Below are 12,927 nucleotides of genomic sequence, written 5' to 3'. Positions count from 1 at the left end.
GTTTTGAGTTTTAGGTTTATTGTATCTTATTTCGCATATTCTGGGAGCAAAATGCCAATTAATTTTTGTAGGTTTCCTTTCTCAAGACCCGAACATCTAAGATCATCGATTAGGAGTATCAGGCGAGAGAATTGGGAGCCTTCTAAAACAGCTGTTCTCTGCTCGGATCACTTAGAGGAAGACTGTTATGATAGAAATGGACAAACTGTATGCCTTAGAAGTGATGTACAGCCAACTGTTTTCAATTTTACTGAACATTAACTGCAAGTAAAGATTTACTTAGATTTTTATTTATTTGTCATAATTAAACTGATGGTTTTGATGAAATAATTGACGTGACCTTATAACGATCTTAGAAAATGAAGTCTGGAGGAATTCTAGACCTTACTTACATCAGTAATAATTATGGGTTTCAGACACTGGAGTGGCAGGAGAAGGGAAAGTGTGGTGGGTGTTTTAGGCTATCCCATTATACTATTCGTAGTATTTGGGACTCTTTTAACTGGTGTTACATATTTCTGATGATGCTAGTTGCTTTACGTCGCACCGACACAGATAGGTCTTATGGCGACGATGTGGCAAGGAAGGGCTAGGAGTGGGAAGGAAGCGGCCGTGGCCTTGATTAAGGTACAGCCCCAGCATTTGCCTGGTGTGAAAATGGGAAACCACGGAAAACCATTTTCAGGGCTGCCGACAGTGGGGTTCGAACCTACTATCTCCTGAATACTGGATACTGGCCGCACTTAAGCGACTGCAGCTATCAAGCTCGGTTATTTCTGATGATGACTATCAATATTGCTTTACTAGCTGAATTTAATTAAAGAGGTCTGTAATAGCTGCAGGTAATGTGATATATTGACAAGTTTTGAATATTTGCTGGTTTTGTAAATGTGTACATTTGCTTCAATGATATTTTAATTTGATAAACTGCGCGTTATTTCATGGAAACAGGAAACAGAAATTCATTATCAAGCACCGATTACGATATCTCAAATCTAGGCCTGTATAGTGAGCTACGTTTGTAGGTACATCATTTTAAGAATGCATAATTTCGTGGCATACATGTATACAATTTACAGCAATGTTTCCAGAAACTAATTTTCACTCGTATTGTGTTACCGATCGCTAATTGCATATATTCAGTACCTAAGTTAATATTTGTTGGCCGTTATTTTACACTCATGTTTATTGCTATCCCGGAGAATTACTGACCTCGGAATGACGTGTCAGTGATCCTAATGTCCTTATGCTTTGAGTGAACATGTCTCTATATTTTTAATTATTCCAATGCGCCATTAATTGCAATTTAAAATTGACTATATTATCATTGCTTCCCCATAAGGAGAGCTCTAGTGGGCCGATGACCTCGATGTTAGGCCCCTTTAAACAACAAGCATCATCATCATCAGAGCTCTAGGATGGGTACGCCAACATGGCGAACCGCGCGCTCAAATTGGCGTACTTTCTCCTGCAGTGGAGAGCTGCCATCAGTGATCCATGTATAGAGATCAGTGCTTGACCTCCAACACAATTATTGGACTTTCAATGGACAACAGGTTTTTGTTTTGTATATAGTGCACATTCACATGTTTTTTTTACTTTTTAATGTATATCTTTAAATATTTTTGAAAATTGTACCCTAGCCTTACCTTATCGTCTTACCAATGGGATCTCCCGCATCTGGTATACTCGCCAAAATTTACATAGCCATTTAGAGCCCACGTCAATTAGTGAAATAGACACATTTTTTTTGTGTGTGTGTAGATTTCTTGATGACATTTTCATCATCACCGATAACAGGTCCACAAATGAAACCAATATATTAGACAAACTTAACACAATAGACCCCCCACATAAAATTTACCATAGAAACCAAAAATAATCACACTCTGAACTATTTGGACATAACGATAACCAGACATGAAGATCACCTTTCTTAAAAAATATTTAGAAAACCCACGCACACCTCAAACACAATTAAAATAGATTCTGTTCACCCCAACACACACAAAAGAGCAGCTTACTACAGCATGATACACAGAGCATTTAATATACCGTTAACAAAAGAAGATTTAAGTAAAGAATAACAACTAATTCATGACATAGCTAAAAACAATGGATACAAGACAGAAATGGTCAATAAAATCATTCACAAAATAAAATCCCAACCCAAAACCAAATTAACAAAAATAGACAAACCCAAGAAAGATTACACACTATTCACCTTTAAAGATAAAAATTTCATAATGTTCCGTATTGAAATGTATCACAATGAAATTGAAATAATAAATAAGGTAGTTCAACCTATTCAATACAAATAAATACGAAATGTAGTGTTACATTCCTATTTAATTATAAGTGGAAGTGGTACCGGTTTCGACCCCAATCCAGGTCATCATCAGCCGAATAAAACCCAAGAAACAATGCATAAGTAAGAAAGAAATTAAAGATCCAGTCCCCACAAAAACAGTTGAAGAGGCAAAATAAAACAATGGGGATAGGCACTGTAAAAATTAAGAAGTAGTAGAAGGTAAGTCATTTAAAAAAAAGCAAGGCGCAATCTTCAGAACAGCAGCATAGCACACGCAAAGTTCGGCATTGTCTCATAATGTTTACGAGAGAACAGTTAAATAAGCCAGCTTGCATACACTATCAGGCGTGAAGTCACAACACAATTCAACAAATGTGAAGATGCAGAATCGTGCAGAAGCCGAAGACAAGTAGCTCAATTGAAGTAAATTGCCAGCTCCCAAAGATCAGCGCGACATATTCAACGTCAGGCACTGTGCTTTCAAACGCCAACTGAACTTGATGAATAGCTTAATGATCCAGTATTTGCTTCAGTCATGAAAATGTACATAAATACTGTATGTATATATATATATATATATATATATATGCATATAATACAATTCAATATAACTGAAATATGTAACTAGGATCTTGTAGATTTTTTAGAACAGTTGACCTTCAATAATGTACGCATATACCCCGTAACTAACGTTTAAAAAAAACATAACTTAAGAATAGCATTTAAAACTACGCACAACAGTACCGATATCATACACAACGTCAGGACAATCAAAAGCAACAATATATAACCACTCAGGGGTATACTGTATTAAATGCAATAACTGTGAGAAGCTATGATGGATGCACCATTAGGAACTTTCTAACCCAATATAATGAACACATAAACGCTATAAACACAATCACTTTTCTTCAATAGGCCAACATATCGAAGACTATAAACACAGTTTCACAAACACCGAGAACAACATGCAAATCCTGAACATAAACCCAAAGGGCCCCCAGCTCAACACAACAGAAGAATTTTACATTTCTCTAGATCAGTATACCAATCCAAATTTCAACATAAATGAAATTACAGGAACAACTAACATCATCTCCAATACAGTCATCCCCACCCTAATAAACGGTTACCTTAAGATAATCAATAAACAAAACATGACACGCGACAGAGAAACATCAAACGACACACCTAGCACCACCCCTACCCCCACAACAGCAACTCTCCCGACCCCTCCTTCCCTTCCCCAAAAAAGCAGTTAGTATGAGCCCAAGATGAACATGAAGCAGTACACAACTAGCTCACATATTAAATGTAACACCAATAACAGTAAGTACATATTAAAATTAGCACACACAATCCTTAGACTTTCCTCCAACATAAAATATCACTCACAGCTCAATCTTATCTTCCACAGATAATCAATCAATCACTACTGATCTGCATTCAGGGCAGTCGCCCAGGTGGCAGATTCCCTATCTGTTGTTTTCCTATCCTTTTCTTAAATGATCGCAAAGAAATTGGAAAATTATTGAACATTCCCCCTGGTAAGTTATTCCAATCCCTAACTCCCCTTCCTATAAACGAATATTTGCCCCAATTCGTCCTCTTGAATTCCAACTTTATCTTCATACTGTGATCTTTCCTACTTTTAAAGACACCACTCAAACTTATTCATCTACTGATGTCCTCCCACGCCATCTCTCCACTGACAGCTCGGAACATACCACTTATTACAAGTCATTAACCTCATTTTTTGGTCCGTATTGACGACAGTGAATGCATACAATTTCCAGAATATTCGTTTAATGTCAACCTAGTCAATACTTACAATACCACATTTTGTGGTTAAATAACTATAAAAAATAGACAGATCGTGAACATGTTTCGCCCTTCCTAATGGGCATCATCAGCACAATGGATAACCTTAAAACAAATACCGGTAATTACAATTAAGACTGTTTACAACTATTAGTCATATAAAATTGGAATGAGATGTTGTGATATTAAAAGTTATTTTCGATATCATGATAAAAAAGTTTGATGTCAATATTACAAAAACAAGTTAAAACAATTGTAGTACAATTTTACAATATTGTCTAAAAAATATTTGTTATTATTGGTGAGAAGTTTTTCAATTGGCATTCATCTGGAATTGAAATGGATCCTTTTCTTTTAACTTTTGGTGAAAGTCAATATTATAATCGTGTTCACCAGCAAGTAGAATTTGCAGAATAGAATATATAAAAAACATATGTCCTCTGGTATATATTATATATTCTATTCTGCAAATTCTACTTGCTGGTGAACACGATTATAATATTGACTTTCACCAAAAGTTAAAAGAAAAGGATCCATTTCAATTCCAGATGAATGCCAATTGAAAAACTTCTCACCAATATTAACAAATATTTTTTAGACAATATTGTAAAATTGTACTACAATTGTTTTAACTTGTTTTTGTAATATTGACATCAAACTTTTTAATCATGATATCAAAAATAACTTTTAATATCACAACATCTCATTCCAATTTTATATGACTAATAGTTGTAAACAGTCTTAATTGTAATTATTTGTTTTAAGGTTATCCATTGTGCTGATGATGCCCATTAGGAAGGGCGAAACATGTTCACGATCTGTCTATTTTTTATAGTTATTTAACCACAAAATGTGGTATTGTAAGTATTGACTAGGTTGACATTAAACAAATATTCTGGAAATTGTATGCTCATACCACTTAATCGAGCAGCTTGTCTTCTTTCTCCCAAATCTTCCCAGCCCAAACTTTGCAACATTTTTGTAACACTATTCTTTTGTCGGAAATCACCCAGAACAAATCGAGCTGCTTTTCTTTGGATTTTTTCCAGTTCTTGAATCAAGTAATCCTGGTGAGGGTTCCCATACACTGGAACCATACTCTAGTTGGGGTCTTACCAGAGACTTATATGCCCTCTCCTTTACATCCTTACTACAACCCCTAAATACCCTCATAACCATGTGCAGAGACCTGTACCCTTTATTAACAATCATATTTATGTGATTACCCCAATGAAAGTCTTTTCTTATATTAACACCCAGGTACTTACAGTGATCCCCAAAAGGAACTTTCACCCCATCAACGCAGTAATTAAAACTGAGAGGACTTTTCCTATTTGTGAAACTCACAACCTGACTTTTGACCCCGTTTATCATCATACCATTGCCCACCGTCCATCTCGCAACACTATCAAGGTCACCCTGCAGTCATTCACAATCTTGTAACTTGTTTATTACTCTGTACAGAATAACATCATCTGCAAACAGCCTTATCTCTGATTCCACTTCTTTACACATATCATTGATATATATAAGAAAACATAAAGGTCCAATAATACTGTCATGAGGAATTCCCCTCTTAATTATTACAGGGTCAGATAAAGCTTTGCTTACTCTAATTTTCTGAGTTCTATTTTCTAGAAATATAGCCACCCATTCAGTCACTCTTTTTTCTAGTCCAATTGCACTCATTTTTGCCAGTAGTCTTCCATGATCTACCTAATCAAATGCCTTAGATAGGTCAATCGCAATACTGTCCATTTGACCTCCTGAATCCAGGATATGTGCTATATCTTGCTGAAATCCTACAAGCTGAGCTTCAGTGGAATAATCTGTCCTAAACCCAAACTGCCTTCTGTCAAACCAGTTATTAATTAAGCAAACATGTCTAATATAATCAGAAAGAATGCTTTCCCAAAGCTTACATACAATGCATGTCAAAGTGACTGGCCTGTAATTTTCAGCTTTATGTCTATCACCCTTTCCTTTATACAATGGGGCTACTATAGCAACTCTCCATTCATTCAGTATAGCTCCTTCAACCAAACAATAATCAAATAAGTATTTCAGATATGGTACTATACCCCAACCCTTTGCCTTTATTTCACCTATATCCCCAGAAATTTTATAAATTCCAGCTGCTTTTCTAGTCTTCAACTTTTGTATCTTACTGAAAATGTCATTGTTATCATAGGTAAATTTTAATACTTCTTTAGTATTACTCACATCCCCTATCTGGACATTATACTTGTAACCAACAATCTTTACATGCTGCTGACTGAATACTTCTGCCTTTTGAAGATCCTCGCATACACACTCCCCTTGTTCATTAATGATTCCTGGTATGTCATTCTTTGAACCTATTTCTGCCATAAAGTAGCTATACATACCCTTCCATTTTTCACTAAAATGTGTATGACCACCAATTATGCTTGCCATCATGTTATCCTTAGCTGACTTCTTTGCTAGATTCAATTTCCTAGTAAGTTCCTTCAATTTCTCCTTACTTCCATAACCATTTCTAACTCTATTTGTTCCAACCTGCACCTCTTTCTTAGTCTCTTTACTTCTCTGTTATAATATAGTGGATCTTTACCATTCCTTACCACCTTTAAAGGTACAAACCTATTTTCACATTCCTCAACAATTGCTTTAAACCCATCCCAGAGTCTGTTTACATTTTTATTTACCATTTTCCACCGATCATAGTTACTTTTAAAAAACTCCCTCATGCCTGTTTTATCAGCCATATGGTACTGCCTAATAGTCCTAATTTTAGTACCTTCCTTCCTTTCTTTCACATTTATTTTTAACTATGACAAAAACAGCTTCGTGATCACTAATACCATCTATTACTTCGGTTTCTCTATAGAGCTCATCTGGTTTTATCAGCACCACATCCAAAATATTGTTCCCTCTAGTTGGTTCCATCACTTTCTAAATCAGTTGCCCTCCCCATATTAACTGATTTGCCATTTGTTGGCCATGCTTCCTGTCGTTTGCATTACCTTCCCAATTGACATTTGGTAAATTGAGATCACCTGCTACTATCACATTCTTTTCCTTATCATTTCCAACATAGCTGATTATCGTATCAAATAATTCTGAATCAGCGTCAGCGCTACTCTTTCCCGGTCTGTACACTCCAAAGACATCAAGTAGCCTATTATCTTTAGAGAAGAGCCTTACACCCAGAATTTCATGTTTTTCATCCTTAACTTTTTCGTAGCTTACATATTCTTCTTTCACCAGAATGAATACTCCCCCTCCTACCAATTATAACATCACTGCACAGCTACAGATGGGAAAGGAGCCACCACTTTGAATCCAATGCCACTCAAATTTTACGAATGTCACAGGACAACTTGATTCAATTTTAACATAAAACAACTAGATTCAACACACAGCAGAGCTGAATATACATATTTTATCCTAATTGTATCCATACGCTTGGCACTCTTTTTTAAACTTGGAAAGTGTTTTATTCTATGTATATATATGAATACAAAATCTGTTATACATATAACGTGATAATTTTACAAGCAAATCATATCAAAAACTCCAAAAACATCAACCAAGTGTACAACTATGAAAATAAGACTTGAACACAGAAGTCAACCGTTGAACTGAATAACATGCAAGACACGAACATTCATGTGCATGAAGTGTTCCTACATATATTGTTTTTGTCTTATATACTTATAAGTTAATTTTAAGTAGAGATAGTGTTTTATAATCTAATTTTAAGACCTAAAGCATATCATTATAGACATATAACTGCATTGTCACACATAGTGACATACACGCCAGTTCCCGTTTTAACATGCCCCATTTGGACGTGACCAAATATTTGTTATCATATGGCATTTCCCAGACAATGTAATTTCAATCATAGCTTCATGATCTATATATGAATGTATTGTTCACCTGAAGATGACCCTATGTAGGGGGTCAAAACCAGTACTGTAGCATAATACGTGCAATAAATAAGTATTGATAATGTGGAAGTCCTTTCCTATTTCTAATTGTGTAGTTCGTCAATACGGATATGAAGATCATAAATTACGAGACCTATCTGTGTCGGTGCGACGTAAAACAAAAAAAAAAGTAGAAGGTGGCAATATACACTTCTTGAGGTGGGTAAGAGCATCAATGAAGTGTGGTAAATGAAAAGAAAGTATTAAAGTGGATAGACATTACGTGGTTACCTATACACGGCAAGAGGTGTACAAAGCAATTATGTGTTACTTCTGTCTTTCTTGAGTAGTTCTTTAAATTGTTTCAAGAAAGTCTTTCTTTCATTTTTGTTTTTTACATTTTCAGGTTCCAAAATTTCTAAATCATGGTATTAGATAAAATAATATTTCAGTCTCTCAAAGATGACAAGAATCTGTATGAATAACACTCAAAGGATTGTGTGTTTGTACATTTATAATTTTAGCAAAATTTCCTGATAATTGTCTCATAATTATGTAATACTGGATCATGTGAAGGATTTTTTACTTTCAGGGTCTGTGTTCCTATAACTGGACAATGGTTGGGCATATGTCAACCAAACTATATTTGGAATCTTCTCATTCAGGTTTGTGTTATCAGGTGCTTATGACTTAATAGTCTAGGGGTTTATAGGAAGATTACGTCTTCAGAAACATTTTACATATGGTAATAAAAGTTCTAGGAACTGCAAGTCTCAATTTTGTATGTCGCATATATATTGTACGATGGATAATAATAGAAATACTTTATAAAAATTTGGATTCTAGTTGAAGCCCTATTAGACTACAGTATGTTACTGAGAAGAAGAGGTAATTTTGCACAAATTTGGGTAAGGAACTGCACCACACTAGGAAATCATACTTCACACTATCGTTACAGTGAAAAATATTGGTTGAATATGGTGTATTAAATGTGTGAATGGTGCCAAGTAATTTAAAATAAATCTAAATAAATCTGTGTTTAAAAAAAATTAGTTCTGTGTTTTGTGCTAGTTGGTATATATCTTAAAATAATACATTACTTCAAACTTTTAATATTCTTTACATTTTTAAAGTAAGTATAAATACAATTCTGCTTAGTTCACATATATTCACATGACAAAACATTCAAATTAACTTCTACAAACTTACCAACTCTGAGATACAAATATATATATATATATATATATATATATATACACACACGTCCTATACACTATGAATTCAAGTTACAATAATTCTCAAGGTTTTCTCTCTACATTCATTTGAAATAAAAAAGTAATTAATCTTCATACTTGCCAAAAAAATATAATACTTCTTAAATATACAACAATTTACATAAGGAGACCTAGGCAGTTTTAAAAATAAATGCCATAAGCATGTATAAATCTTCTGGAGGATTAGAATGTCATAACATTCTTTTGTCAGTGAAGTTCTCAAAATTAGTTAGGTCCATGTTCTCTGCTACTATATTTATTGTATAAGCAATGAATTTCATTATTAAGCCCGTGTTGATGGACAGGACTTATTTTCTTAATGAAAGTTTTATTGACCACCTAATCAATACATTTATTTTTTACTAGGACTAGTTTCGACCGATGTCAATGGCCATCTTCAGCTATTTATAGAAAGACAGTTTAATGAAGACATAGTGTCATTAAAATTGAATGGCTTAAAATAAATGTCAAATATGACAATCTTAAAAATCTATGACCACAAATATGATTGCAAAAACACGTATGTACACAATTAAAATATTCAGTATGGTCTATATACAAGCTTTTTAAGATTCAGTCCTATTTGAGATTTGTATTAGGACATTCAATTTTAATGGCAATATGTCTTCCTTAAACTGCCTTGCTATGAATAGCTGAAGATGGCCATTTACATTGACCGAAACTAGTCCTACTAAAAAAATATTGTAATGATTAGGTAATCATTAAAAAACCTTCATTAAGAAAAAACTATATTTGACTGTATTTGTGTTATTTCATGCAGTGGTGGTTTTTGGTATAATCTGTTGGTATTTGCAGTTTATTTTAAATGTTTATGTGTAAATTTTAAATTCTGAAAATAAGATCAAGGAAGTTTCTCTTTACAATGAAATTGCAAATAAAACTACTATCTACAGGATCACGTTTTTTTTATTATTATGTATATACACTGATTTTCTGTATTCATTGTCCAATTGTTTAGCAATATTCTATTTCCCAAACAACGATAGTCTAAAAACATTTTTAATACATGCCTTTGAGGTTTTGTGCTTTTCTGTCCTGTCTGTTAGATGATCTAAATCTGTCATTCCTGTTTTGGTCCATTTATCTTTGCTGCCAAACAACAAACATGGAAAACAGTACAATTAATTGTTATTTTACTGCCACAAATCCAATTGTGTTTATTATAAATATGAACTGAACTTACATGTAAACTGTCTGCTTTTATTTTATATAGTCTCCCCTATGTTTAGTTACTGGAGTGGGATGTCCTAAATTTTTAATTTCTAGCTTGTAGCTGAAGGGTTCTATCAGCAACTGGACAATAAATTCATTGTGAAAATACACTGCTTGAGTCACAGATGAATTAAAATAGCAGCAACACTACATATTCCTGACTGCTATCCACAAGGATTATGAGTCAACTGCAAACCAGTTTCTCTGGACAAAGCTTTACAACACTAGCAGTGCAAAAGCTAGCAAGATGCACATGCATGAGAAATGAGTGGAGAATGCAATTCATCATTTGGCTGGAAGCCAAATATACGCCACCCACACTCTGCTGGACTGAGCAGAAAGCAAGATGTATTGATGTTGATGCAGAGAATTTTAAACAAATGAATCGCTGTTGAGAGAGAATAACTTGAAATCTCTAATTAATTAAAAGAATATAAAAATGGGTGGTTGCAAAAATCTGCAATCAAGCCAGAACCACTGGTTACAGGGATATATGTGGAGCATCATAGTTTAGAACTGTACAGTTAGATTATCTGAATAATGTATTTTTAATACCTAATGGTAATAGGATTTCTATGAAACAAATGATAACAGTAAGATTCTTTTATAAAAATAAAATAAATTCACAACCTATGAGTAAAGGGATAGATGCAGAGAATATAGTAAAAGGTGGAACTAGAGACAAAATACGGTATCCAAAAGACTGAGCAGATTAAAGGAACATCCTAAACTGTAGTTTGATGAAACCATATTTGGGCTGAGTAATTCTGTATAAAACTACATATCTAACTGCTTCATCACAGTAGCATTGGTTTGGCTTATGTTGCTACAAATCTGTCATAGGCAAACACATGTCCATCAACTGGCTTTCAATTTCAAAGTTTAAATAAAAAGGAAAATAATTATTTCAAAGGAATATTTTTTCATGTTGGTGAATGTCCCATGAATCATGATTTTAAATTTTAAAAAAATTGTGTCAAATTATCCAGGAAGATGCACTGGGTCAAAGGATTTTAGAAAACATCCTTAGAAGGCTACAGTGTTATGAACATGTATTCAAGTTTTACCAGAATATAGACTGGCATCATCATACTTATCTCAATACAGACTTCAGCATATTATAGGAAGGAGTATTCCAAAATATTTTTATGGCAAGGAAGTTCAAAAAGATAATATAATTCTTGATATTCCATTTCAAACAAAAGCAGGAATTCCACAAAATACATCTCAAATCTGCAATATCAACAAATCTTTTCTACATAGTACTTCAAAATATACAAGATTCCCATAAAAGAATAAATGTAATACAAAGGCAATCAATATAACTATTATGCATTCAATTTTGGCATTTGCTTGGTAATAACTGATACTTCATCCAATACAAACATAATACTTCAATTAAACTTATTTCTTGAGGGATTTTGCAAGCCTCAGAAATTCATTCTTCACACTTCCAGCTATAGTTCCTTTGAACACAAGATCTGTTGAACAGCCAAAGCTTGATCCTAGGAAACAAAAATTTCTTTAATCAGGTTTTTGAGTTTGCTATGTCCAAGCAGAGTGTGATGATTGGGATACAATGTTAATGATGTATTGTTATAATTTTCCCAACATATTCATGAGTAGACATGGGTCCACAATACAAGAGTAAATACAGTATCACCAACATTAAAAAGTTTTTTGAGTTCTATTCTATACCACACAGATGCAAAATACACTTTATATACAGTAAAACTCTATGAAGAACTTTTCCAAGGGACCACTAAAAAGAACTTCTTAAACAGGAAACTTCTTAAAACATTCTTATACCCCTAAAATACATGTTTATGAATGATACCAAAATAAGCGCGCGCGCGCGCACACACACACACACACACACACACACACACACAGAGAGAGAGAGAGAGAGAGAGAGAGAGAGTGTGTGTGTGTGTGTGTGTCAAGAAAAAAGTTCCATTATTTATAGAGGAGGCAGCACACAACAAATGAAGGAGAAAAGGTCCTAAAAACATTGGTTGCAAACCCAGTATCTTTGGAGTTATGGTCCACTACCACTACTATCAATGATCACGATGTTCAAATAATTTACAGAAGGTCGTATGCACCAAAGGACAGAAATATGTTTCTACCTAAACATTGGTCATAAACCTACTAGTGTATTGTGTTAAGGTCTTATTATGTACAAGGTGCATATCTTGCACTCCAACTTCTTTGTCATGAAACAAATGTGAAACAATTGTACGTAGACAACTGAAGCAATACATTGTGCATCATGTGTGTGCATTTCTACTGTATCAAGCAAGAACAAAACACACTAGTCAACGTACAGTATTCCACTGTAAACTATACAGAACATATTACTCTTGCAGTCAGG

General features: G+C 34.0%; 1 protein-coding gene across 1 annotated transcript in view; it reads right to left on the bottom strand.

The window, feature by feature from the left end:
- Positions 1-7,697: 7,697 nt before the first annotated feature.
- LOC136873939 (DNA mismatch repair protein Mlh3) overlaps positions 7,698-12,927 on the bottom strand; it is a 151,061-nt gene continuing 145,831 nt past the window's right edge. Inside the window, exon 10 of the mRNA XM_067147348.2 lies at positions 7,698-12,058. Coding sequence (XP_067003449.2) covers positions 12,011-12,058 — 48 coding nt within the window. The 3' untranslated portion in view covers positions 7,698-12,010. The remainder of the gene's footprint in view (positions 12,059-12,927) is intronic.

The sequence above is a fragment of the Anabrus simplex genome, chromosome 1 (genome assembly GCF_040414725.1).
Source record: "Anabrus simplex isolate iqAnaSimp1 chromosome 1, ASM4041472v1, whole genome shotgun sequence".
Classification (NCBI taxonomy): domain Eukaryota; kingdom Metazoa; phylum Arthropoda; class Insecta; order Orthoptera; family Tettigoniidae; genus Anabrus; species Anabrus simplex.
Note: the sequence above shows the minus strand (reverse complement) of the source record. Positions and strands in the feature narration are given on the sequence as shown.